At 39.2% G+C, this 23,955-nt stretch overlaps 3 protein-coding genes and 2 non-coding genes across 9 annotated transcripts; 3 read left to right on the top strand and 2 right to left on the bottom strand.

Annotated features, from left to right (window-relative positions):
- The first annotated feature begins 699 nt into the window (after positions 1-699).
- Positions 700-10,292, top strand: LOC117981871 (tRNA N(3)-methylcytidine methyltransferase METTL6). Of its 5 annotated transcripts, XM_069498051.1 has the most exons (11): positions 700-1,122; positions 1,411-1,579; positions 1,989-2,150; positions 2,723-2,755; positions 4,001-4,032; positions 4,468-4,506; positions 4,880-4,920; positions 5,246-5,298; positions 5,882-5,929; positions 6,239-6,334; positions 6,832-10,292. In XM_069498051.1, the coding sequence occupies exons 1-4, from the start codon at positions 906-908 to the stop codon at positions 2,727-2,729; spliced, it is 555 nt and encodes a 184-aa protein (XP_069354152.1). In that variant the 5' UTR covers positions 700-905; the 3' UTR covers positions 2,730-2,755; positions 4,001-4,032; positions 4,468-4,506; positions 4,880-4,920; positions 5,246-5,298; positions 5,882-5,929; positions 6,239-6,334; positions 6,832-10,292. The 5 variants fall into 5 exon arrangements, with proteins under 5 accessions (XP_069354152.1, XP_069354150.1, XP_069354148.1 ...); XM_069498049.1 differs by having other exon boundaries at positions 700-1,579; positions 1,992-2,150; XM_069498047.1 differs by having other exon boundaries at positions 700-1,579.
- On the top strand, positions 4,321-4,404 carry LOC117982015 (small nucleolar RNA snR60/Z15/Z230/Z193/J17). Its single transcript, XR_004673448.1, has one exon. It is a non-coding gene; the product is annotated as a small nucleolar RNA snR60/Z15/Z230/Z193/J17 (small nucleolar RNA).
- Positions 4,732-4,815, top strand: LOC117982014 (small nucleolar RNA snR60/Z15/Z230/Z193/J17). Its single transcript, XR_004673447.1, has one exon. It is a non-coding gene; the product is annotated as a small nucleolar RNA snR60/Z15/Z230/Z193/J17 (small nucleolar RNA).
- A 2,392-nt stretch (positions 10,293-12,684) lies between the features above and the next one.
- On the bottom strand, positions 12,685-17,260 carry LOC117981870 (probable ribosome production factor 1). The gene is made up of 6 exons (XM_034968109.2): positions 17,073-17,260; positions 15,805-15,928; positions 15,374-15,537; positions 14,522-14,726; positions 13,586-13,731; positions 12,685-12,893 (listed from the first exon to the last, which is right to left on the bottom strand). The coding sequence occupies exons 1-6, from the start codon at positions 17,096-17,098 to the stop codon at positions 12,716-12,718; spliced, it is 843 nt and encodes a 280-aa protein (XP_034824000.1). The 5' UTR covers positions 17,099-17,260; the 3' UTR covers positions 12,685-12,715.
- Positions 17,261-18,166: 906 nt separating this feature from the next.
- On the bottom strand, positions 18,167-21,064 carry LOC117996813 (protein obstructor-E-like). Its single transcript, XM_069498450.1, has 6 exons — positions 21,022-21,064; positions 20,813-20,934; positions 20,546-20,666; positions 19,458-19,652; positions 18,525-18,588; positions 18,167-18,311 (listed from the first exon to the last, which is right to left on the bottom strand). The coding sequence occupies exons 1-6, from the start codon at positions 21,062-21,064 to the stop codon at positions 18,167-18,169; spliced, it is 690 nt and encodes a 229-aa protein (XP_069354551.1).
- Positions 21,065-23,955: the final 2,891 nt, after the last annotated feature.

Genomic DNA, 23,955 nt, shown 5'->3' with positions numbered 1-23,955 from the left:
AGTTGGAACATGATGCTCAATCATGAAGTCGTTGCTTGGTAATCATATCAATTCACCATCTATGCAGTACCCCCTACATTATCAGTATTTATTAGCTGGGACTTAAATCTCAATCATATAACTAGTTGTTGCAATACCTATAATATCAGCTCTGAATCAATGGTTCCTAAATCTCCATAACTTACCAATAACCCTGTAGTATCAAGATTTAGGAATTGGATCCAAAAAAATATTATTGGAGCATCTTGGAAACCTCCTCTTGCAAATCGATTTAGGAATTTCGGAGAAATTGGTGTGCATACTTAACTACATATAAAAACACGGGCTGAGTTAAGAATCTATCTTTATCTTACACCAGCTTTATATGAGACATGTACTACCTACTCGAAGGTTCCATTCTCATTCTAGGCTTCAAGTTATTTTGGACGTTCATACTGTGTAAAATGATCATTTGGCAAAATCTTACTTCTTTGGAGTGGTAAGAATTGCTCCTGAATTTATTATAAGTATAGCGCAGCATGAGTGGAGCGGTTGAGGTGTGCATGTTTGGATTTTTCAATTTTTTTACTTTTACTGTGTAGATTTAACTTAAAAATTGGTGGTTTAGTTTTTGTTGAACTGGTGGAGAGTTCATCTAACTGTTGGCAACACTGTTGACAGTTGACACTACGCTACGCCACTACGCATTGACATTTGACATTGATTGACATGACTGACGACTTCTTTCCTTCGTGCTTTTCTTTTTCATTGGCTTTTTTGTGGTATCGGACGATTTGTTTTATTATTTCTTTTAATTTTCAATATATCTGTTTGTGAAACTTGAAAATATGACCACTTAAAGGTTTTATAAGTCCTTTTACCTATATAAATAATTGAAGGACTCCATTTAACAAATATAAGCCAAGATGGAAACTGATGAAACTGTGGGAGCGAATGGCGATGTCTTCGTGCATCGCTTGAAAGAACTGACGGAGGAAGAAAAGCAACGTTTAGAACTGCAAAACTCGCGAATGATCCCTGAAGGAAAGGCTTCTAAACTGGAACGTGAAGCAAGAAGGCACTGGGATTTGTTTTACAAGAGGAACGAAACGAAATTCTTTCGGGACCGGCATTGGACCACGCGTGAGTTTCAAGAGCTTATAAACTTCGATTCTGATGAACAAATAGTATTTTTGGAGCTCGGTTGTGGAGTTGGGAACATGATATTTCCATTAGTAGAAGAGGGATTTACGAATTTTTACTTCTACGCGTGTGATTTTTCTCCACGTGCTGTAGAGTTTGTGAAAGCGAATAAATTGTTCGATGGCAGTAGAATGAAGGCGTTCTGTGCTGATTTGACCTCTGATGACTTATTTGAGAATATTGTAGAAGGTACCGTAGATATAGCGAGTTTAATTTTCGTATTATCAGCAATAACTCCTAACGCGTGGGCGCAAGTTGCGAAGATAGCGTACAGAGCGTTGAAACCAGGTGGCATGCTCTTGTTAAGAGATTATGGGAGATACGACATGGCCCAGTTGAGATTTAAACCTGGCCACAAGATTGCAGATAATTTTTACATGAGGCAGGATGGCACTAGGTGAATTAATATTATTTTACTGTTAATCTTTCATTACGTAATCAGTAATCACTCATATTAATGAAAAATCTGAACCCGAGGCATATGACTGCAATCTGCATAGTAACAAATCTCAGCGAGACTTGTGTCCTTGGATGTACTTGTGTGACCACAATGTTGCAGATTCAGATAGCACTACTTGTTTTGCGATCACTGTAATGTAAATCATGCACTTTTTGTAGGGTAAGAATCTACTACCAATATGGAAAGGAGATTCTACTGCAAATAATCTGGAAGAAACTCTGCAGTTACTATAAAGTTTTCACAGCGACTATTAAAAACCCCTTCTTATTGAAAAGTCTGATCAAAATATTTATGAGTAAAATATATGTAGTTTGTGAGCTGGAGACATAAAAGTTTTATTTTTCAGAAGTTATTACTTCACAGAAGAGGAATTGGCGAGTTTATTTTCAACAGCTGGTTTTGAAATTCTCATGAACACTTATGTTCAGAGAAGGACAGTCAATTTCAAAGAAGGTATTGATGTGCCTCGCATATTTGTGCAAGGAAAATATAAGAAGCCTTCTACTTGGTGAGGAAATATTCATAGTTTTTGAACAACTTCCATGGACATGTATGAAGTAATTGCCTTTATTTGTTAGATAAAGTTTATCTGGGGGTTGTGAAACAGGCCCTAACTGTTGAATTATTCATAAAAACAGCTTTCTTAATCTATAATTAAAATTAAAAGGGTGGTCTGTAAAAATTTAACTGAATAAATAAGTATTTTAATCAGTTTTTCAAGATCTTATAAGTAACTTAACTTTATCTATTTAAGTATTAGATTGACTGTTTTAACAAGGGGTTCTTCAAAGAGGTTGATCAACAAATTCCTCAAGAATGGGCAACATATTGGTCTCTGGTGCTGCAAATGATCATGGGTGGCGGTAATTACTTAACATCAGATGACCCGCCTGCCTGTTTGCTCTAAGCTTAAATAAAATCAGTCAGTTTTTCCTGAAATGATGACAAGTGCTAACCATTGAGATTACCATGATTTGCATGTATATTAGCTCTATCTGACTTAAATTTGTCATTATAATGCACTTTCTTAAACTTAATATATTGGCTAAAACTGATATTCAATTTCCTTGTTTCAGATAGGTATTAATGAAGTGAAACTGTATTGTAAATGAGGTAAGATATTTTTAGTTTATAAGTAAACTTTTACAAGTATTTTTAACTAGTTGATGCCCGTGATTTCATTTGCGTGGATTTAGGTTCTTTAAATACCCGTGGGAACTTGATTTTCTGGGATAAAAAGTAGCCTATGTCACTCTCCAGGTCTTAATTGTAACCATGCCAAAAATCACGTCAATTCATTGCTCTATTGTGACGTTATTGAAGGATTTCGCATTTATAATATGGGTAATGTTCTTCATCCATTAGGAATGCCCTTCCTGCTGAGAAGAACCAGCAAGAAACTGAGTGGTGGCTCTTTTCTAATATTGATTTTCCTTAATTATTATGGAAAGTGTAAGTAATACGGTATTTGACAACTAGTCAAATCAGTGACTTTTTATCAAATGTCAAAACACGCGCTTAGTAGGTATGCGAGATTCTATGAAATACCAGTGTGTGACGTTACTATCATTTGACGTGCTGTTTATAGTTTAATCGATAATTTAAAATGGTTATTACACCTAAAACCAACAAAGAACGTGGATTTTACGTATTTTGGAAGACCCTTTATTTAATAATCACTGAGAAATAATTTATTTTTGATGTAGTCAAATATCCAATTGCTGTCCTCGTGCATTGCTGGAGTTAGTTGCGAGTTAAAGTCACTCTTTTGTCATTTGCATAATCTTCGATTGCAGGTATTATGCTTTTCAGGATCATAGTTTTTATAGATTTTCAAAACTTGTGTAAAGGCAAGTCTGAAACTAATTGTGGAATTTTATTATAAAAGATAACACTTATTTGTACAAATAACTTGGGTTTTTTTGCTGTGGAGCGCAGTAGTCTACTTTTTACCCTGGAAATCAAAAAGTTCCCATGGTATTTTTAAAAACCTAGATCCACAAGGACACGAAGTTGCAGCTATCAGCTAGTTAGGGATAAAGGAATTTTCTGATGACAGCGCAGTGCAGCTGAAAACCTTCTGTTGCCTCACAATTGGCATCTATTAGCATAGGGAATAGCTCTCATTTGGTATTCTTCACTTCAATGGTAACTTTGGTAAATATTCTAATTTCTAAATCATTAACTTTTCATTCAATCATTATAATTGTTTCTTTGAGAATAGGGTTAGCACAGGGCCCACCAATTGTGAGGTTTGATGCCAAATATGCTTTAAGAGCATTCTGAACCACATTCTGTAGTTATTTTTGATTTGATTGTGAGGTCAAATTATGATTTTCTTTCTATTCTAATTCACAGGTACTATCAAGTTCACAGGAAGATGATTTTGCGTAAGTTTTAAATTGAATTGAAAATAAAAACTACAAATAAATTGTGTAATATTTGGATAGCTAAAAAATAAAATAGATGTCTTGAAAAGTTATTACTGGAATGTAACTTTTATAGTAGTTAGTGGTTAAATTATTGCACGCACGTTACCCGCGCTATCCCGCACCGGGTTAGAGCGGGGGTGTGCGGGACGTCCCCACCCCGATTGCTATCTCGACCTGTCGCGTACTATAAGTTTTTCACTCGTGTCTACTATCCGAATGAAGAAGATTGAGAAGAATCGTTTTTCAGTCTTTTAAGTGATGACTTCATAGTTCATCTGAGTTACCTTGATGTATATCACTCTTGTCTTTCGCTCCTATCTGATGTTAAATGAATACGAAAATATAGTATTTATTATTTAAAATAGCATATCTGACAGTTTTGTATATTTTCAGATTTGGTTAAAAATGAAAAGAGAATCAGCAATTTTTAAGGTAAGAATAATTTTTATTTATTTTCTTTAATGCGTCAATTTAATTATGGCTCCATTAGCACATTAGCCCAATGTATTCGACACGTGCCGGTCAACGTGATAAAGTTGTTGCAAATTACGCTAAGATCCTTTGATGTTTGTTTGGAAACTTAAAAAAGTTTAGAAAATATATTATACTAAGTTACCCCTTTATCTATTATTATGTACATGTTGGGTTAATATGTATATGCTTTAAATGATGACTTCATAGTTCATCTGAGTACCCTTGATGTATATCACTCATGTCTTTCGCTCCTATCTGATATAAAACAACACACAAAATTACGGAAACTGAATTATAGAACCATAAAGCTTAGTTTTGTTTTTTGTTTCAGATTTTATAAAGATACCCTAACATGGCCAATCTGCAACTATGGTGAGAATTATTGTTCATTTTGTCCCTCTATTAAATAAATAAGTAGTGATAGGTTGTGAGTACAGAGTAGGATTCAAAACACCCGACTTGCACTTGACCTGTTGTATTTTTTGTTGAGGATGGTAGCTGAGAAACTATTACATTTTGGCAGCTTGAGCAGTTGATCATACATAAGAAATATTTTTACATGATGAATACAGATAGGGACATCAAAGTATATAATGCTGATAACATAACTATCTCCACTGATTCAAACTAGTGATAAGAGTTATAGGCATTACACGTCGTATATTTGTCTAAATTGTTTTCTTTAAACAATTTACAGGTCCATACAGCACAATCTTGGGTTGCATTTCGTCGTCAATTGGTTGAGAAAAGGTAAAATCTTTGAAACATTTTTGTATTTTATCATTTTAAATATTCAATGTGATAATTAATAAATCTACAATACTTCAATCCTCATTGGACTGGTAAGTCTTACAGTTCAATGGAAATAATTACTACAAAATTAAAAATAGCCTGCAAAAATTGTATAAAAGATCCACAAAAGAAAAAGTCAGGGAAAAAACATATTACCATGTTCCAATCAGACTTACCCCAAACAGTTGGTTTTGTTGTAACAGAAAAGTTCAATAAAAAAAATTACAGCTATTTTGTTCTGTAATGTTACTTGTTCAGGTACCTCTAGGAACACCTTAATTCCACAAAGGATGCATGTTTACTCAAAACTATTTAAATAAGACTTCCTTAAAATCCTCGTAATTATACCAATCTTACCCATCTCTACCCTGTACTTTGACCATTGTATATTTTTGACATTGATAATAATATGATGATCTTAGATAGGGACATCTGACTATGATGCTGTTAACATAACTATCCACACTGATAATATGAACCTAGGAACCCACTTTGCTAATTATCGAAAAGCAGAAATTATAAACCATAATTTTTTTCACAGGTAATAACTACAACAAAAAAGCCTTTTTCTTTTTCAAAGAAATGTTAGGTAAGTTTTCCTATGTTAAAAAATTAAATTTTAAGTTAAGATCCTTATCTTTAAAAACTATTTTGGTTTGACTAGGTATAAGTAATCTCTGTCTTATTTCCATTTTGTAATTGTTATAATATGTACTTACTGTTTGTTTTCATAAAATAATTTAGAAAATAAAATGATGACCAGACCTTCAGGTCTCCCTCAACAGAGAGAACCCAATTTACCATGTTGACCAAACTTACATGTCTGATTGCCAATGAAACTAAATACGTTTTTTAAGTACTGAAAAATACACGTAAGTTTATGATAACTTCTGCACAGGTATACCGAAACAACTAGAGGGAATATGCACCAATGACCAATACAGAATTTCCTCCTTAAAATTAAAACAAAATCACAATCTGGAAATCAAAACTGGTAAGTGGAATATATTGTGCATCCATAGTCTGTAGGCAGCGGCAGTGTTTCAAAGTATTGTGAAGTGTTTTGTATCTAAATATATAAAAGGAAAAGTTGTCTGACTGACTGACTGATCTATCAACGCACAGCTGAAACTACTGGACGGATTGGGCAATTCACCCCTAAGGGGGTGAAATAGGGGTATGAAATTTGTGTAGTCCATGCGGACATAGTCGCGGGCATAAGCTAGTAAAGTATAATCAACAAACAATATATCCTGATCCCTTCTATCGTCCAGAGCTCTTTTTTTACCTGACTGTGTTTAAATATCAATTGATATTACTATCAGTTCTAGTGTAGTTAATATGATACTAGATGATGACTAGACCTTCAGGTCTCCCTCAACAGAGAGAACCCAATTTACCATGTTGATCAAAATCATGTCTGATTGTCATTTAAACTAAATTAGTTTTTTTTAAATTACTGTAAATTATACAAAGATTTCTGTTTTCTAGGAGCTTGCATAATTATACAGAAGAAATTAAGGAAAAAATATCGAAATGATGACCTTCAGGTGGCATGTGGGCTCTACCGTCAGTAACGCCTGTTTCCTCGTAAGACTAGATAGTCTAACAACATGTACAGAGGAATTCGTTGGACTCTGTGCAACCTGAAATCTCACAGGCGCAGAGGAACTTAATTGACTCTGCTCAGCCTGAAACCTCACACATCCGGGAGAGACCTTGTGCCTCTGGCACGCCCTTGGAAGCACCTCTAGTGTCAGAGCTAGTACCGCTCAGGCTAGGCTAACCTGAGACCTCACAGGCACAGAGGAACTTGATGGACTCTGCTCAGCCTGAAACCTCCGACATGTCCGGGAGTGACCTTGTGGTCGATGGAGGCGATAACGCCTCTGGCACGCCCTTGGAAGCACCTCTAGTGTCAGAGCTAGTACCGCTCAGGCTAGGCTAACCTGAGACTTCACAGGCACAGAGGAACTTGATGGACTCTGCTCAGCCTGGAACCTCCGACATGTCCAGGAGTGACCTTGTGGTCGATGGAGGCGATGACGCCTCTGGCACGCCCTTGGAAGCACCTGTAGTGTCGGAGCCAATACCGCTCAGGCTAGGCTAACCTGAGACCTCACAGGCGCAGAGGAACTTGATGGACTCTGCTCAGCCTGGAACCTCCGACATGTCCAGGAGTGACCTTGTGGTCGATGGAGGCGATGACGCCTCTGGCACGCCCTTGGAAGCACCTGTTGTGTCGGAGCCAATACCGCTCAGGCTAGGCTAACCTGAGACCTCACAGGCACAGAGGAACTTGATGGACTCTGCTCAGCCTGGAACCTCCGACATGTCCGGGAGTGACCTTGTGGTCGATGGAGGCGATGACGCCTCTGGCACGCCCTTGGAAGCACCTGTAGTGTCGGAGCCAGTACCGCTCAGGCTAGGCTAACCTGAGACCTCACAGGCACAGAGGAACTTGATGGACTCTGCTCAGCCTGGAACCTCCGACATGTCCAAGAGTGACCTTGCGGTCGATGGAGGCGTTAACGCCCCACTGGTACGCCCGTGAAGACACCCCTGGTCCAAAAAAGAAGAAAAAGGACAGACCGACGGACAAGAAAGCGAATGGATACACACGCTGACGGACAACCCTCCACCTCCCATGGCCCCACCAACCTCTCGGTTATATGCTGACGGACAGACGGACACAGGAAACAACCGACCGACTGACACTAGGAAGGTCGAAGGCGGCAAGCGGAAAGAACCCGACTGCCCAACCGCGGGTGCCGGGGACTTGGCCGGGGGAAGCAAGGGAGGAAACGAAGGGCGGCCTCCACTAAGTGGAGGACGTCCTCTCGTGGACACCCGCGCAACCCCTGGCTGTTCCGCCGGCGGACATGCGAGCGGGCAGGTATCGGCCTCTGACCGCAACCCACATGCCTCGGGAGAGTCGAGCACCACCACCGGAAGGGCTGGGCAAACCGTGGTCATGGACAGGGGGAACGATGGCGGTCACACTGACCCCAAAGGGAACCCAATCCGGACGCGGGGCGCAACGGGCCCCGACGGTTCCAACACCGCTCGACCCCCAACGACAACAACGACAACAACAACACCAACAACAACAACCAAACCAACCAAACCAGACAGTGACAACACACAAAAAGCCCCCAACCCAAGCCTTACGCTTAATCGAAAGATGGTGCGATGAAAATGAACTTACAGTAAATCCAAAGAAAACAGAGATGGTTCTGTTTACCAACAAAAGGAAAATTGAGCTAATAAAACCACCAACCTTGTTCAACACAAGCCTTCAACTGTCCACTGAAGTAAAGTACCTCGGTGTGACTCTGGACAGCAAGCTCAGCTGGAAAAGGCATACAGAAGATAAAATTAAAAAATCACTTACAATACTAAATCAATGCAAACGCATGCTGGGAAAAAAATGGGGACTAACACCAAAAATAATGAAATGGTTATACCTAGCGGTTGTAAGATGTTCACTAACTTATGCTGCACTTGTATGGTGGCCAAGAACTCTCCTTACAACCGCCCAGCAAGAACTACAGAAATTCCAACGACAAGCATGCCTCGCCTTTATCGGCTGCATGAGTAACAGCAGCACTCGAAATTATACTGGGGATTCTGCCCCTATACCTACACATTAAAGAAGAAGCAACAATCGCAGCCTTGAGACTGAAAACCTTGTGTCATTGAAAAGAACACAACACAATGCATACTAAAATTCTTTTACAAAGCATAAACAAAGAGCCACGTCTGGAGTGGAAATGCTACAGAACCAAAAAACAACACATACTAGACAAAAAAGAAAGAACATGAATCCGAGGTCAACACAAGACGCAATAGAAGTGTATACCAATGGATCCAAAACCAAAACTGGCACAGGTGCAGGAGTCTATTGCCAAGAACTAAACATGAGGATAAGTCACGCACTCGGTAAGGATAACTCTTGTCTTCCAAGCAGAGTGTGTGGGCATTTTGACCGCAGCTATATCCATGACCAATCAACAGGTAACAAACTTTAAGATTAACATTAACTCTGATAGCCAAGCTGCTCTTAAAGCCTTGGCTAGATTCTCGACGACCTCCCAAATTATACAAGACTGCCACAAGGCTCTGCAAACTCTAGCCATGTCGAACGACATCACCCTAAGGTGGGTCAAAGGACATGATGGAGACCAGGGAAACGAGGCGGCAGACGCACTAGCACGAAAGGCTACGACACTGAAGGTGACAGGGCCAGAACCTATCGTACCCATACGTTTCAGTGAGTATAAAACCTGGTTGCATGAACTAACACTAAAAGAACATTCTAAACTATGGGCTAACACAACAGACTGCAGGCAAGCCAAAGAGCCTTTTCCCAACATAGACAAACGACAAACTAACATACTACCCCGCCTGGACAGAGGTAAACTTAGGAAGGTGGTGGGACTCATTACGGGGCATAGCCCACTAAACAAACACCTTTTCGTTATAGGTGTCACCGACAGTCCTCTGTGCAGGGCCTGCATGGAGGTCGATGAAACACCGACGCACGTGCTCGTGGAGTGCACGGGCGTAGCAGATCAACGCGAGCGCCATTTAGGTTCCCTGACCTCACTCCATGAAGCCCTCGGCAACCTGGGCGGTCTATTTGGCTTCTGGAGCGAGCTTGGATGGTTGGAGTGAAGACTTCGGCGGGGAGGGGCAATGCACGCACAACAGACGGAAACCAGCCCAGAGTGAAGAAAGAAAGAAAGAAAAGACACCCCTGGTGTCGGAGCCAAACCCACTGAGGTTAGGCTTTGCCTTGACTTGTTGGTGTAGAGCGGAAACGCCTCTGGAGACTGGTAGACGACAGGCTGACTGTAAAAGAAGCCCCTCCACTGCCTCGTATGATACGATACGCGCGATGCGATGCAAATGGCCACCATGAATTCTGGGAAAGCATGACACCAATAGAGGTGAGTACTGATTAGTACCTTTATGATTTCATAAGAGTGTCATCATAGAATTATAAACAGATTATTTGTTATTATTGTAACTAACAAATGATGACCAGACCTTCAGGTCTCCCTCAACAGAGAGAACCCAATTTACCATGTTGACCAACATCATGTCTGATTTTTCTTTAAAGTAATTTGCCTTAGTGTTTTAAAATCATTTTGCTAATATAGTGATTTTTCTGTTTTAGAAATAAAAGTCAATACGAAAGCGTTGTGGCGGTAGACAATGCGTTGTGGGTTCAAGCTTCCAACGAGGTAAGAAACGTGATATTATTAGTTTGCGTTTACTCTACGATTCTGAAAGTTACACTTCATATGCACTTCTCCATACAAACGTATTACGCTTATTATTCTATCTTTTACTGTTCTAGATCTAAAACTAAGCCAGTTATCGATTTATCTCTTCATCAGTTATGCCTAACACCAATAAATATAGTAAAACTAGCTGATGCCCGCGACTTCGTCTGCGTGGCTTTAGGTTTTTAAAAATCCCGTGGGAACTCTGATCTTCCAGGGTAAAAAAGTAGCCTATATCACACTCTGCAGGTCTATAACTATACCCATGCAAAAAATCACATCAATCCGTTGCTCTGTTGCGACGTGATTGAAGGACAAAGCATTTTCTGCCGCGTACTGTACCGCCAATAGGTTGTCCCTCATCCCTTCCTCGTAATTATTGTAGTTATATATGATACTAGATGATGACCAGACCTTCAGGTCTCCCTCAACAGAGAGAACCCAAAATACCATGTTGACCAACATCACGTCTGATTGTTGAAAATAAAATCATTTTAATTAGTTTTCATTCATAAATACATGTCAGTATTTGTTTATTTTCAGGACCTTGAAATGACATACAAACTGGATTATTGAAACTTCCGTAAGTTGACAAATATTTTCATTTATGTTAAAACAAACAATCTATATCTATACTAATAAATAAAATTGAAGTGTCTGTCTGTAATTTCGATGTCTGTTATTTGAACTGTACCATAACTTAATCACACGTTTTTAAAAATTTTGTCTGTCTGTCTGTCTGAACGGGCTAATCTTCGGAACCGCTGAGCTTATTTTGACGGGACTTTCACAGACAATTAGAGGATTAACCAAGGAGTAACATAGACTACTTTTTTAATCGGCTTTCAATAAAGGAGTTGTGTTTTTCTACCTACATACACCAAACTCAGATTTCTGAACCGAATTGCCAAATTTTTTTTTACCGATACAGAAACTTTGCGATACTGTTTCATAAAAAAAATTGGATTCCAACTCCTCAATCCTGATCGGTACGGCACCTGACCACACCCGCATATCCTCCGCGCTAACCCGGGTGCGGGCAGGCACGGGTGACTTGCTGTGCATCATCCCACCTCATACCCCGATTGTCATCTCGACCTGTCGCGGACTACATGCAAACTAGTAAGTTCAACAAGTAGACAGCTATTTAAGTTGACCCTGTCTTTGCTCTTATTGGAATGCCTTTATGCACAGAGGTATTCTTTGTAAGCCAGACAGAAAGCATTGTAATCAGAAAACTGCCATGGACTGTTCCGTTTTCAGCCCTTGGTTATATAGATTCACTACAGATATATAACAGTTCAGTCTAAGATAAAAGCTTTTTTAAATTTCTATTTCAAGTATAATTTTTCTTGCAGATAGTCCTTCGTCAGCTCAAGTCGTGTCAACAAACAAGAGGTAGCGTTCAGTTAGCATATGACCAGCTTTAGTTAAGGACATTTTTACAATGAATAAATATTATGTTATTAATATAAACTGGTCTTTTTTTAAGTTACCTATCCAATATCTTTTATTTTCTGCCGGCTACCATAGTGAAAAATATCGTAGCTATGAGAGCTAAACTAAATAAACTTACCCCGGGGCCCTGGCCATATTATGCAATCGAGCGGCATCCAACTTGATCGTGCGGCGTGTGGCACGGCTAACAGTGTGCATGACTTCAGCTTCTTTCTGGTCATCATCATCATGATTAACCCATCGCCGGCTCACTACAGAGCACGGGTCTCCTCTCGGAGAACTGAGAAGGGTTTTGGCCATAGTCTACCACGCTGGCCATGTGCGGATTGGTAGACTTCACACACCTTTGAGAATATTATGGAGAACTAGGCATGCAGGTTTCCTCACGATGTTTTCCTTCACTGTTAAAGCAAGTGATATTTAATTATTTAAAATGCACAACTCTGAAAAGTTAGCAGTGCCCGGGATCGAACCTCCAACCTCCGATTAGAAGGCGGTCATCCTAACCACTAGGCTATCGCAGCTTTCTTTCTGGTCTGCAACCAGCTTTAATAAATCAATAAAGGAGTTAAGTTAAAAAATAAAAACGACAGCGATTTTCTTAAAATAATTGACTTTATTGTGGCCTACAAAAAGAAGCGTCTCCTCGAAGTCTCCATCTGGTGTCGGCGGCCCGTGATGATCCACTCGTAGTCGCCGCGCTTGGAGTCGAACGTGCCCTGTTGCAGCGAGATCAGCTTGAGCGTGAATCTGGGCCCTAGTTCTCGCAGCTTGGCGCGTTTGCCGTCTTTCGTGAATTCATACCTGGAAAATGCAAATATTTTTCTTAGTCCGTCAACATAGCTTGGTACCTGACCTTGATGAAGTCACGAAAGTCAGAGAAAATGTCAGCCAATCAGAGGTGACTACGGTCGTTACTCGTTACACGGTACTCGGTAGTTGTCAAAGGAGCTACCTCACCAATGTGTCACTTGGTTTGCGTGAAGCAGTGGTTAACTGGTTAGAAGGATTTGGGCTTTATATAAAATAGAAAAAGAAAATGGGTGGCGTCGGGGGACGCTCGACAGAAGCGAAGCTTCTGCGTGTGTGTTCGAGTCAGTAGTGCAGCCACGCGCTAAATACCTGGGGAAGTGAATGGTTTTTTCTCGATTTATTTCCCTGCTGTTGAGAGCGCAACGAAGCTATAGAAGCTTCACTTCAATAACTTTTCAGAACTTGTTTGATTGGTAGGAACTGCGGCTCGTAGTGGAACGGTCGCACCCAGTCTAGTGCTGATGTTGCTCAGAATATGACCTACAATAGAGCAATGAGTTTGTTGTGGGCTCTTCTCAGAACTGGGCGCATTTGGAACCCTCGTAGCTTTAGTTTTAAGTACGTATTAATTATCACCACTATATCATATCATCTTACAAATTAAAATTTATGACAATCAGGAAGCGTAAAATTTTACCAATTCTGAATAAATCATTTGAGTTTGAGTTTATGATGTCACTAACCGGTGGTGCCTGAAGAAGATATAATCGCGCTGGTTGTGGAAGGTGACGACGCGGCGGCCGCGGAACTGCGGCTCGTAGTGGAATAGTGCGCCGAGCATGCGTCCAACGGTCAGACCCAATCGAGTGCTGAAGTTGTTTAGTACTACCTGAAATTATTAAAAAAAATAATTTCGGTATTGTATGATATACTGTTTTATAGTCTACTAGATGATGCCCGCGACTTCGTCCGCGTGGATTTAGGTTTTTAAAAATCCCGTGGGAACTCTTTAATTTTCCGGGATCAAAAGTAGCCTATGTCCTTCCCCGGGATGCAAGCTATTTCTATACCAAATTTTATCAAAATCGGTTAAACGGATGGGCCGTGAAAAGCTAGCAGACAGACAGACAGACACACTTTCGCATTTATAATATTAGTATGGATAGCAGGCATCCGTAACTAAACCGTGCCTATTTCTTATTGAATTGTACAATTCAATCTTACTTCGCCCGAACAATAAAAGCGTGATGAGATAGTTGCTGGAATTTCCAAAAATCCTGAAACACATCTTTCTTTAGTTTCAACCGAAAACTCAAATACCAATTCCCATACATATACCTATATATACCTACCTAACTTAAAAAATGACGGACTTTCATCCCCTTAGGAATTTTCAAATAATTTTTTAGTGAGCGCCTAAGTCATGAGAAAGAAATGAAGAAAGAAAAAACGTTTAATTTGTAAATTGTGCCATACATCACGTCATGTAAGAGTTGTTTATCTTGACTTTGACCATCTCCACCTCATAAAAGGAACCTACAAAACTTCCTAACCATTCAAGTAGATAGATTAGCCAGTCAGTCAGGAGTCAGGACTCAGGAAAAACATTTTTATATTATGTAATGATGTATGTACCTACATTACATTATGTTCTTATATTATAGTACCAATATCGTTACCTCAGGCCTATGTGTAGTGATTTCCTTATGGTCCTTGTTCAACTCCCTAGTGATCTTACAGCTGGACAGTCGGAAATGCGCCGTTGGTCCGCTCGGGAGATGGATCAGCAGGAATCCGTTCGGCTGCTTCTGATTCTCGTTTATTATTATCACATCTGTCATTTGCTCTCTGATCGCTGATTGGACTATTCTTTTTACTGAGGACCTAAAACAATACTCTAGGTATACTTTACTTTTGTTCAAGCGGCTTGACGTCAAGCACGTAGATTTTTGGTTGAGCCAAGCATTTTGACCGTTTACAATGGTTGCTCGATGCTTGAATTACGATTGCATTTACGATTTCATATTTTTGCTTCGGACGTTCGGACAGTGTTCGAGATAATTTAATAAAAGTGAAGTTTGCTTAATCAAGCTGCTTGGCAGTCGCCACAAGCTGCTTGATGCGACCGTCAAGATCCAGCAAACCAAAACTACGTGCTTGACGGTAAGCCACTTGAAGCTCATTAGTTTACTTAAAAGGTCTTGCTGATGCGTAAGAGGCGCATTATATGCGACCCTGTTACCGCGAACTGACAGTGAAATTAGAGTGAAAGACCTACCTCAAGAAGATCTAAAGCGTGCGGGCAAATTGCGTAGCTTACGCGTTTCTATCGAAGATAGAAATCTTCTTTGAGAAACGCGTAAGCTACGCATCGCAAAAATCGCAGAAGCGATATGTTTATTTTTAAGCAAACTAAGGAAAACTAAAGATAAAAGAATATGTATGTAGGACGCAAGTTACACAAAGTATTTATAATTTGGGCAAAAAATGAGCCAGCCCTTCTGTCACCAGATGAGGCTATTAATCAATACCTTAATCTATATCGTGACAGCGAATTAGGTATCATTCTACTGAGCTCCTTGCCAAATGTTCTTGTCTTAGTGTGTGGGTTGTCAGAATAGGTTATCAGTACTTTAGGCTCATAAGAGTTCTCAAAATATGATGACATTTCATCTAGTTCCATGTCTTTTTGTGCCTGGAAATAAGATAAAATAGTTTTAGCTTTAGGGTTGATTTCCATAATATTAAGTTTATTTGGCTATGAAAAACTCCAATGTAACAACCTTGCAAACAGCTGATCAGGGAAATGAACTTGTAAAAAACTTCTGTGAACTTGAAGAACCATTTTGACATTTGTCAAATCTCTGCAACTTCATAGATTCTTTTGTTGTCATATTACTAGTTGTTGTGTACTTGTTTGATGATATTACTTTTTATCCTGGAAAATTACACGGACATTTACCTCTTCTTGTTCTTCAGCCTCAGCATGTGCCAGCATCGTCTCATCCTTCTCTCGCAGAGATTCCAGCGTGTGGGGGATCTTCTTTGGCACCTCATCTCCTTCTTGCTTCTTTTCTAATTTACGTCTGAAGGAATTATAAAATAGTTTAATCCAGGATTTGCTGCGAGCGACGTTATAAACTCTGATACACACGTAAACATACATATACCAAGCTCCAACCTAAAGATACATAGTACCATAATAAAAATTTGCAATAAAATTCCTGACCACATAAAAATTATAGAGAGTAATTACATTAGCATTCACGAATTCATTAAAAAAAAATCTTATCTTACCTATATTATCTATGTAATGATATACTTTAAGATGAGTACAGTTTTATGATCATAATTACATTTGTTTAATACACAACTGGCCAAAAATGGAGTGTAACGTTTTCAGAGTTTTCAATATTGTGGTTGTATTTCCAAATGACTAACGCTAACTATGGGCCTCATAAGAAAGCTCAGAGTCACTCAGCGGGTGATGGAGAGAGATGCTTGGAGTTTCTTACATGATCAAATCAGAAATGAGGAGATCCGTAGGAGAACTAGAGTAACCAGCATAGCTCAACTGCGAAGCTGAAGTGGCAGTGGGTAGGGCACATTCGTAAAACCGATGGACGTTGGGGTCCCAAGGTGCTAGAATGGCGACCTCGCAACGGAAGGCGCAGTGTTGGAAGACCCCCCACTAGGTGGACGGACAACATCAGAGAAGTCGCAGGGAGCCGCTGGATTCAGATGGCGCAAGGTAGTCCCTACAAGAGACCTATGTCCAGCAGTGGACGTCTATCGGTTGATGATGATGATTTCCAAATGACAAACTTCTTATTTTTAAGTTCATTATTTGGCATTTGAATTTTTAATCATGACTTGTTAAAAGCTCATGAGTGCTCTTTTTAAAGTAAAAAAGGAAACTTTCATTGTAGTGAAGTGACTGGCGATTATTAGTATTCTAGTTGGGTGTACTTAGTGGAGCCGAAGAGCTAAAATTATTTGGAAAAACTGTCTACTTAATTTCCTAAGTGAACAGCTTACAGCTGGGAATCAAACCCAAAATATGATCCTTATAGTGGCCTATGGGTAAGATGTTTTGAATCAACGCACGCTACCGATAAGATGGACAAACAACTATAAAATAATAAGTATTAAGTACCTATTAGTAGTCTATAAAAAAAAACAATTTCAATAGGTCAACACAAAACATAACCTAAAGATGTAAACACTAACTTCTTTTTATCCTTTCCACGAGCCATTTTGTTTTAAAACTTCTCACACAGTAATAAAATCCTCCTAGTTCTTTATCTTACGCTAAACACTATATTTTAATGATTATTTATTGTTACGAGATTGCAGCATGTTTTAGACTATTAAAATTACAGTACTTTTGGCCACAGAGTAGGTACATTGGTATCTTTTGGCACTTGAATGACATTGACGGAGCCGCCCGCCTAGTGTTCTGTGGGGAGCATAGAGTTATGATACTAGGGGGAGGCGTAGTTGTAGAACAAAGGCTGCCAGCAAATAAAATCTCCTCAATTTTACGGAATATAAGTATTATTTATTTATGCATTTAGATTTAAAAAGGGATAGACAATTATATTAAAAAACTTAAATCTAAAACTTCATTCAGACCACCGCAACGAGGCATTGTACCCAAGATGCTGCCAGCATATAACTATAGTAAAAAATTTATCTCGCTGCAGACTCGGCCATAAATCATAATCGGACTAGGGATGTGCGCTAGTTACGCGTGCGCAAGGCTGTTATAGATAACGAAATCATCTAGGTTCCGACGTAAACATACTGGATTCATTAAGTATGCAGGGTAACTAATGGGTACTAATGTGTTTAACTAACTAGGTACTTAATTATTAAAAACTAATGTGTTTTTACGTTTTTAGTTATATAAAAAGAGGGTATATTACGTCCAGCAGTAGCCGTCTATCAGTTGACGATGACGATGTAGTGATCAAGTGAGGTAAGTACTGATTTTGCAGCACTGCAGCAAAAGTTTCAACTACAAATTTCTGCAACAAGTGTCGTCAACAAGTTTGATCAACAAGTTTCGTCAGTAAGTTTCGTTAACAACAGTTTTGGCAACTAGTTCCGCAACACCGTGGGAAGCCAGTAGAGGTAATTTTAAATGACTGAACACAGTTTTTGTTTTAAACTACTTATATAATAATTCTTAAAATTACAAGTAGGTAATACATATTAATATGACACAAAAAATTAAACCATCAAACCAAGTTACATAAAATTAGAAGTAAGTGCGTAAATAATTTCGGATTTTTCTCGTTTGAATAAACAACTTTAATTACTTATATACTTGGGTCGCAGTCTCCGATGTATTGTGAATCCACGCAACTTTCGGTTGTCTCATCAAAAGAGAGTCCGGCGTCACAAGCGAGAAGACGGGGATATCCGTTAGAGCATGCGACGAAGTACCTGCAGCTTTTTCCATATCTGTGTATAAGTTATAAAACATGTTATTATAAACTTTTTACCTACAGTTAAAAATATTTTACTTGAACTTCATTGTTCTTTAGTGTTTACTTTAATTCAGCATTACTTTAAGAGTAAAATTGTTATAAGTATAACTTATAATACTACGGTAGGTAACTAGGTACTTCCCAGCACTACAATTTAGTAAAATTGAAATAAAATTGAGCACTTTACCTGTGATTGGAGATCAGTCCATCTTCGCCAGCTGGTGTCGCAGGACATACGAAACCTTCTAATTCTGTAAAAGGTTAATTTAATAATAATACCACCAGAGTAACCACTAGGTGAGATTGCAGTTAAGGGCTAACTTGTATCTGTATAATAATAATAAAAAAAACCTATACTTAAGGCACCGGCGAGGAAGCAATAGCTACAGTACAGCTACAGTACGCGGCAGAAAGTACCTAATGTACATCGGCCTTTCGGGTTTGTAGTGCGTTGTCTCTGTCACTCATGCCTATATGACGTTTTGTAGGTCTCAACGACTCTACAAATCCGCTATCTCCTTCTAAAGGTACATCCATGTACATTATTTTCTGCCGCGTACTGTACAGACTATTTACTCGCTCAAGAAACGTACAATCAGTGCATGATTCCGTGTCAATAAAAGATAGCCTTAAAGGACCCGCGGTTGTTTGACAGCTACAATGTCACGATCGCAATCATCTCTGATTGGTTAATGCTCACTCACTATTGGCCACAATGCATTGTTGCAACAAGAATCGCACAAATTCAGCCAATCAGAACAATTGAGATTGTAATAATGATTGATGCAGGTTTTAGACAATCATCCTACAGGGCCGTAAAAAAAATATATATATATTAATAGTTGATCGTTGTACACACTGCCGCTAAGTATAAAAAACTCGTTCAGGGCCGCTCTCTTGGCGGTCAAAACACCTATTACGTGTGTTCACTCATCCGGCACACTCGCACATTACGCAGCTTCTCGTTGCTCGTCTACTCATTTCTAGAGTTTATCTCAACTCCCTTAGATTAAGGATTGGTCCGAAAGCGCAGTGGCGACGGCGCTACTTAATCGTCGGTGGTGGTCGGACAATTAAAAACTTTAAACTCAAATAATAAATAAAAAAGGATTTCACGAACCTCTAGGGAGATTACATTCCGGTACGTTAATTGGCCAGTCACAAACTGCTTTTTCAGTGTTAAAAACGAGTCCAAAGGGACATTTCATAACGGTAGCAATGCCTTCATGACAAATTGTGTAAGTTCCGCAGTCATCATTAGCCATGCGGAAGAATCCGTAACGGTGACTGCATTGTGACGTAGGTTGCGCCTCCTCTGTAAGAAATGACATAGTAATGTCATTGTCGCGGGCATAAGCTAGTAAGCTTATGCCCGCGACTCCGTCCGCGTGGACTACGCAAATTTCAAATCTTCGTTAAACCCCTTTATGGATTAATTGAAAAGATTATAAAACATCAGTCAGTCAGTCATTCAGCTTATCCTTTTATGGTTAGGTACATGCACAAAAGACTTCGGCACACGTTTCACAATCATCATCATGATAAACCCATCGCAGGCTAAGCAACTGATATAGGTACACATAATACGCACTTATTTCCTAAAATTTGGGTGCTATCCCACGGACGAGAGAATCAGAGCGAGTCTCGTTGTGTGACAAAATTCGATACAAACTATCGCCGCGATAGTATCGTCCTATAGAGGTAGACCCATAGAATTTGTATCGAATTTCGTAACACGGCGAGACTATTGCTGCGATTCTCTCATCCGTGGAGATGGCGCCTTAGAGGTGCGTACCTGCGATCGAACCCCCGATCTCCTATTAGGAGGCGGACGTCCTAATCACTAGGCTATCACAATCATACATGATGCAAAATAAGTATGTGGATTTTGGTGAAATCGATTATCACAGTAACAGGTGTTTTTGAGATCAATGCGTTAGCCTAAGATGACGCCTATTTATGTATTCTTTCTTGTCAGTTGTACACCCAGATTAAAACTGTCAGATATCTCGGAAGGGTATTGCAAAACCAAGCCATGCCATGTTTAACGTATAGTGACGTAAAGAGATTCATGCGTATGGGTGAAGTAAGCAGAAAGGGTAAGAAATTCGGTACGTGGTAGAAATAGATATGTGGCATTGGGGATTAGTCAATATTTTTTGTAACTAAAGATATAATTATAAATTACCATAATGTGCGAATACATACGAATGGCATCTGAGGCACCACATTGCACCTCTGAAGGATAACCACAAGGATAATCAGGCCACTGCGCTGAAGGGTTGAAGTGAAGGCCATCTGGGCATGAGTGTTGAATTGCGATGCTATCCTGAAACAATATTTGGTGGGATCAGTGCTAAAGAACATAATAGGTACAAAAATGATGATGATACCTATAAGTAGGTACCAGTAGAACAAAATCGTAGCGGTCCGTTTAAGCCAGGAGCAGGAGCAAATACCAAAGAGAAAATTTACCTTGCATTCCACATAGACGTCACATTGGCGAGCCACTGCTTCATAACCATTTGGCTGTTGGCATCTATAGTCATACAGCTGGTTTAAAGATTCGCTTTGAGCGTTAGTATCTGGAATTTCCGCTATTTAGAAAACAGATTATCATTAGTATGTTAAAACAGAAGTATTAAACAAAGGTAGATATAAAAGTCTAGTATAAAGTCTCTTGCCTAATAACAACAGCGGCAAAAGAATAATTAAAAGCATGGTCATTATTACTACTTGATTGATACAGTGTGATAGTATAAATAATTAAAAGACGTTCAACTGCCGTCAGCTAACTAATACGTTGCCAATGAAACCATTGAATATATATGTATCGTTTCTTTTCAAACACATAATAAAACAATTGATCACCTAATATTTTTGGTCATCAGCAAATGGACAAATCCATCAAACTTTTTCCCAACTGTGCTATTATGCCACTTTCATTTTGAGAAAAACTAGATAAGAGTATAGTATAGCTGATGCCTGCGACTTCGTCCGCGTTGATTTAGGTTTTGTAAAATCCTGTGGGAATTCTTTGATTTTCCGGGATAAAAAGTAGCATATGTCACTCTCCAGGTCTTTGACTATACCCATGCAAAAAATCACGTCGATCCGTTGCGCCGTTGCGATGTGATTGAAGGACAAACCAACTTTATTGTTATTTCGTGGTTAAACGACATATTATTTTAATGTAGATAACGGCCACGGGTAGGTACTAACCACGATTAATTTGATGTTTTTATTTGTCGATATTTCAACCCAATTTGACGGGTGGTCACGACGGGACGTCCCGTCCGTTAACGGTTTTTGGATTGTCCCTTTTACTTGTGCTACCTATAAGACATTGCTACAGGCATAACGCATAACTGAGTACTGAGTAGGTTCCTGCAGTAGTGGAACGGTGCGGGAGGGGCGGGTGTGACTGTGTGATGACGTGACGCGAGAGCTTAGATATTTGAAACTTGTGACATCTTTCACCCTCCTGCACTGCTCCACTATACCGCAGGAGCCTCCTCAGTGCCTGCCTCAGTACACCTGCCTTGCCATGACTCTAGGTCAACGGGAACTACCCTGTAGGTTTTGATTCCCTTGACGGGTCTTGATAGACACGACAGACAGACAACGAAATGATCCTATGATCCACATGGTAAATAGGTATAAGGCTTCCTTTTTAGGGTTCCGTACCTCAAAAGGAAAAACGGAACCCTTATAGGATTCACACAAATCTGAAAACCGTGAATTTGTGGTTACATCACATAAAAAAAAATTAAATTGTGGTCATGAACTAATAATAATTAGTATAATTTTCAATTTTCGAAGTAAGATAACTATATCAAGTGGGGTATCATATGAAAGGTCTTCATCTGTGCATTCTAAAACAGATCTTTATTTATTTTTATACATCATAGTTTTTGAATTATCGTGCAAAATGTCGAAAAAATACGACTGTAGTACGAAACCTCGTTGCGCGAGCCTGACTCGCACTTGGTCGGTTTTTTTCTTTAGAGGTGCGGAATCCTAAAAAAGAGCCCCGATGCTCGAATTAGTAACCTGTAGTGTTATGTACCTACCCTTAAGCACTTTCGATACATAAGCAAAGCCGCAGGTGAATAGGTGGCTGTGGTGTAATTAAGATGATTATAATACACTTAAAATATACTTAAGTACCTACCTATTCTACAAAAATAATTGTGGTCTTACGATAAAAGACATATCTGTTATGTAATTAATATATTAATTAGATATAATATGAACGCCAAATCAATATTAAGTATATGTAACCACGTGGTTATTATTCATCCAAGGTACACCCACGGTCCCACGGCACCCCACGGCCACAAAGTTATTGAAGCCTGAGGGAGAGGAGGCCGCTGACTGGCGAAAAGGGAAAGTAAAGAATTCTCTGAGTATTTCGTGTTTCCTCTTCCTTCCTTGGCCTTCTATAATCTCATTTCTAATTCGAACTGCTAGGATTTGGAACGCGCTTCCAGCATCAGTTTTCCCCTCCAATTACAATATGTTCGTTTAACCGAATTTATTGAAATGTGGTGTAGCTTGCATCAAAGAGACGGAGATTTATGATAATTTTGTATCCTGAAAAATCAAGTTTTCACGGGGCTTAAAACCTAAATCCACGCGGGCAAGTCACTAGCTCATTTAGCTATCTACCCCGTCTTTGTAACGCATTCGGGATGTTTTCTCAGTTGTCTGACATAAACATACATATTTTTTTGTACCCACTTATGTATGTTTTTTTCTGATATGCCCTTACCTATCGCCTACACTGCAGGTCCTACAGAATCCTTGGTGTAGGTAGTAGCCAGCCAAATTATATTATTCACTTCTACTATTTAACATGAATCTCAGCGCGATGCTGCTGCAGCCGTTTTTAGAGTTCCGTATCCAATCCGTAATATGTAGAGAGTTAAAATATGATCACAGAATGTGTAATTCTATTTGCCGCTATGAAAATTTAAAAAAAAGTGTAATTTCTTGTACGATGGTACCTACGGTACCTACCCTTCGTGTGCGGGTCTGATTCGCACTTGACTGATTTTTATTAGGTACATATCATCATCATCATCATCATCACCATCATCAACCGATAGACGTCCACAGCTGGACATAGGTCTCTTGTAGGGACTTCCACACGCCACGGTCTTGCGCCGCCAGAATCCAGCAGATATCCAGAATATCAGAAATACCTATTCATGTTTCACTAATCTAAACTATTGTTATACTGTGGGCTTGAGTAATGAAATTACAGCCTATCTAAAATGTATTTGTTTCTTAATACTATTTAAGAGCTTATATTGTTCATCGAAGTAGGCAGGAAATAGTATTATTTGATAAATTTACATATGCTAAATGTAAAATAGGTAAATTTTTTACTTATAAATGGCAACATTATGTCACGCGAGTACAGCGCTGCGTCTGGGGGACTTCTTTAATGAAAAGGACTTTAGCTTAGATGAATTCATCGACATAGGAGGTAATAATTCTTATTACATCGAAGTAGGTAGTACTTAAAAATTCTTTGGATGAATTATTTTATATGTCTATGGTAACTAGTATACAAAGAATTTGTAAGTACCTACCTACTAATGCGTAGAGCT

The sequence above is a fragment of the Maniola hyperantus genome, chromosome 4 (assembly GCF_902806685.2).
Source record: "Maniola hyperantus chromosome 4, iAphHyp1.2, whole genome shotgun sequence".
Classification (NCBI taxonomy): Eukaryota; Metazoa; Arthropoda; class Insecta; order Lepidoptera; family Nymphalidae; genus Maniola; species Maniola hyperantus.
This window is presented reverse-complemented; position numbering and strand designations above follow the sequence as displayed.

Bases quoted from the DNA above. Each gene is read 5' to 3' on its own strand.
- LOC117981871 (XM_069498048.1), top strand. From the start codon at position 906: ATGGAAACTGATGAAACTGTGGGAGCGAATGGCGATGTCTTCGTGCAT. The intron at 1,580-1,988 runs GTGAATTAATAT...TTTATTTTTCAG, and splicing joins ATGAGGCAGGATGGCACTAG to AAGTTATTACTTCACAGAAG.
- LOC117981870 (XM_034968109.2), bottom strand. From the start codon at position 17,098: ATGGCTCGTGGAAAGGATAAAAAGAA. The intron at 15,538-15,804 runs GTAAATGTCCGT...TCTTATTTCCAG, and splicing joins AGGCTGAAGAACAAGAAGAG to GCACAAAAAGACATGGAACT. The intron at 12,894-13,585 runs GTTAGTGACATC...TGCATTTTCCAG, and splicing joins ATCTTCTTCAGGCACCACCG to GTATGAATTCACGAAAGACG.
- LOC117996813 (XM_069498450.1), bottom strand. From the start codon at position 21,064: ATGACCATGCTTTTAATTATTCTTTTGCCGCTGTTGTTATTAG. The intron at 19,653-20,545 runs GTATGTATTCGC...CATTTCTTACAG, and splicing joins TGGTGCCTCAGATGCCATTC to AGGAGGCGCAACCTACGTCA. The intron at 18,312-18,524 runs GTAAAGTGCTCA...ACTTATACACAG, and splicing joins GGACTGATCTCCAATCACAG to ATATGGAAAAAGCTGCAGGT.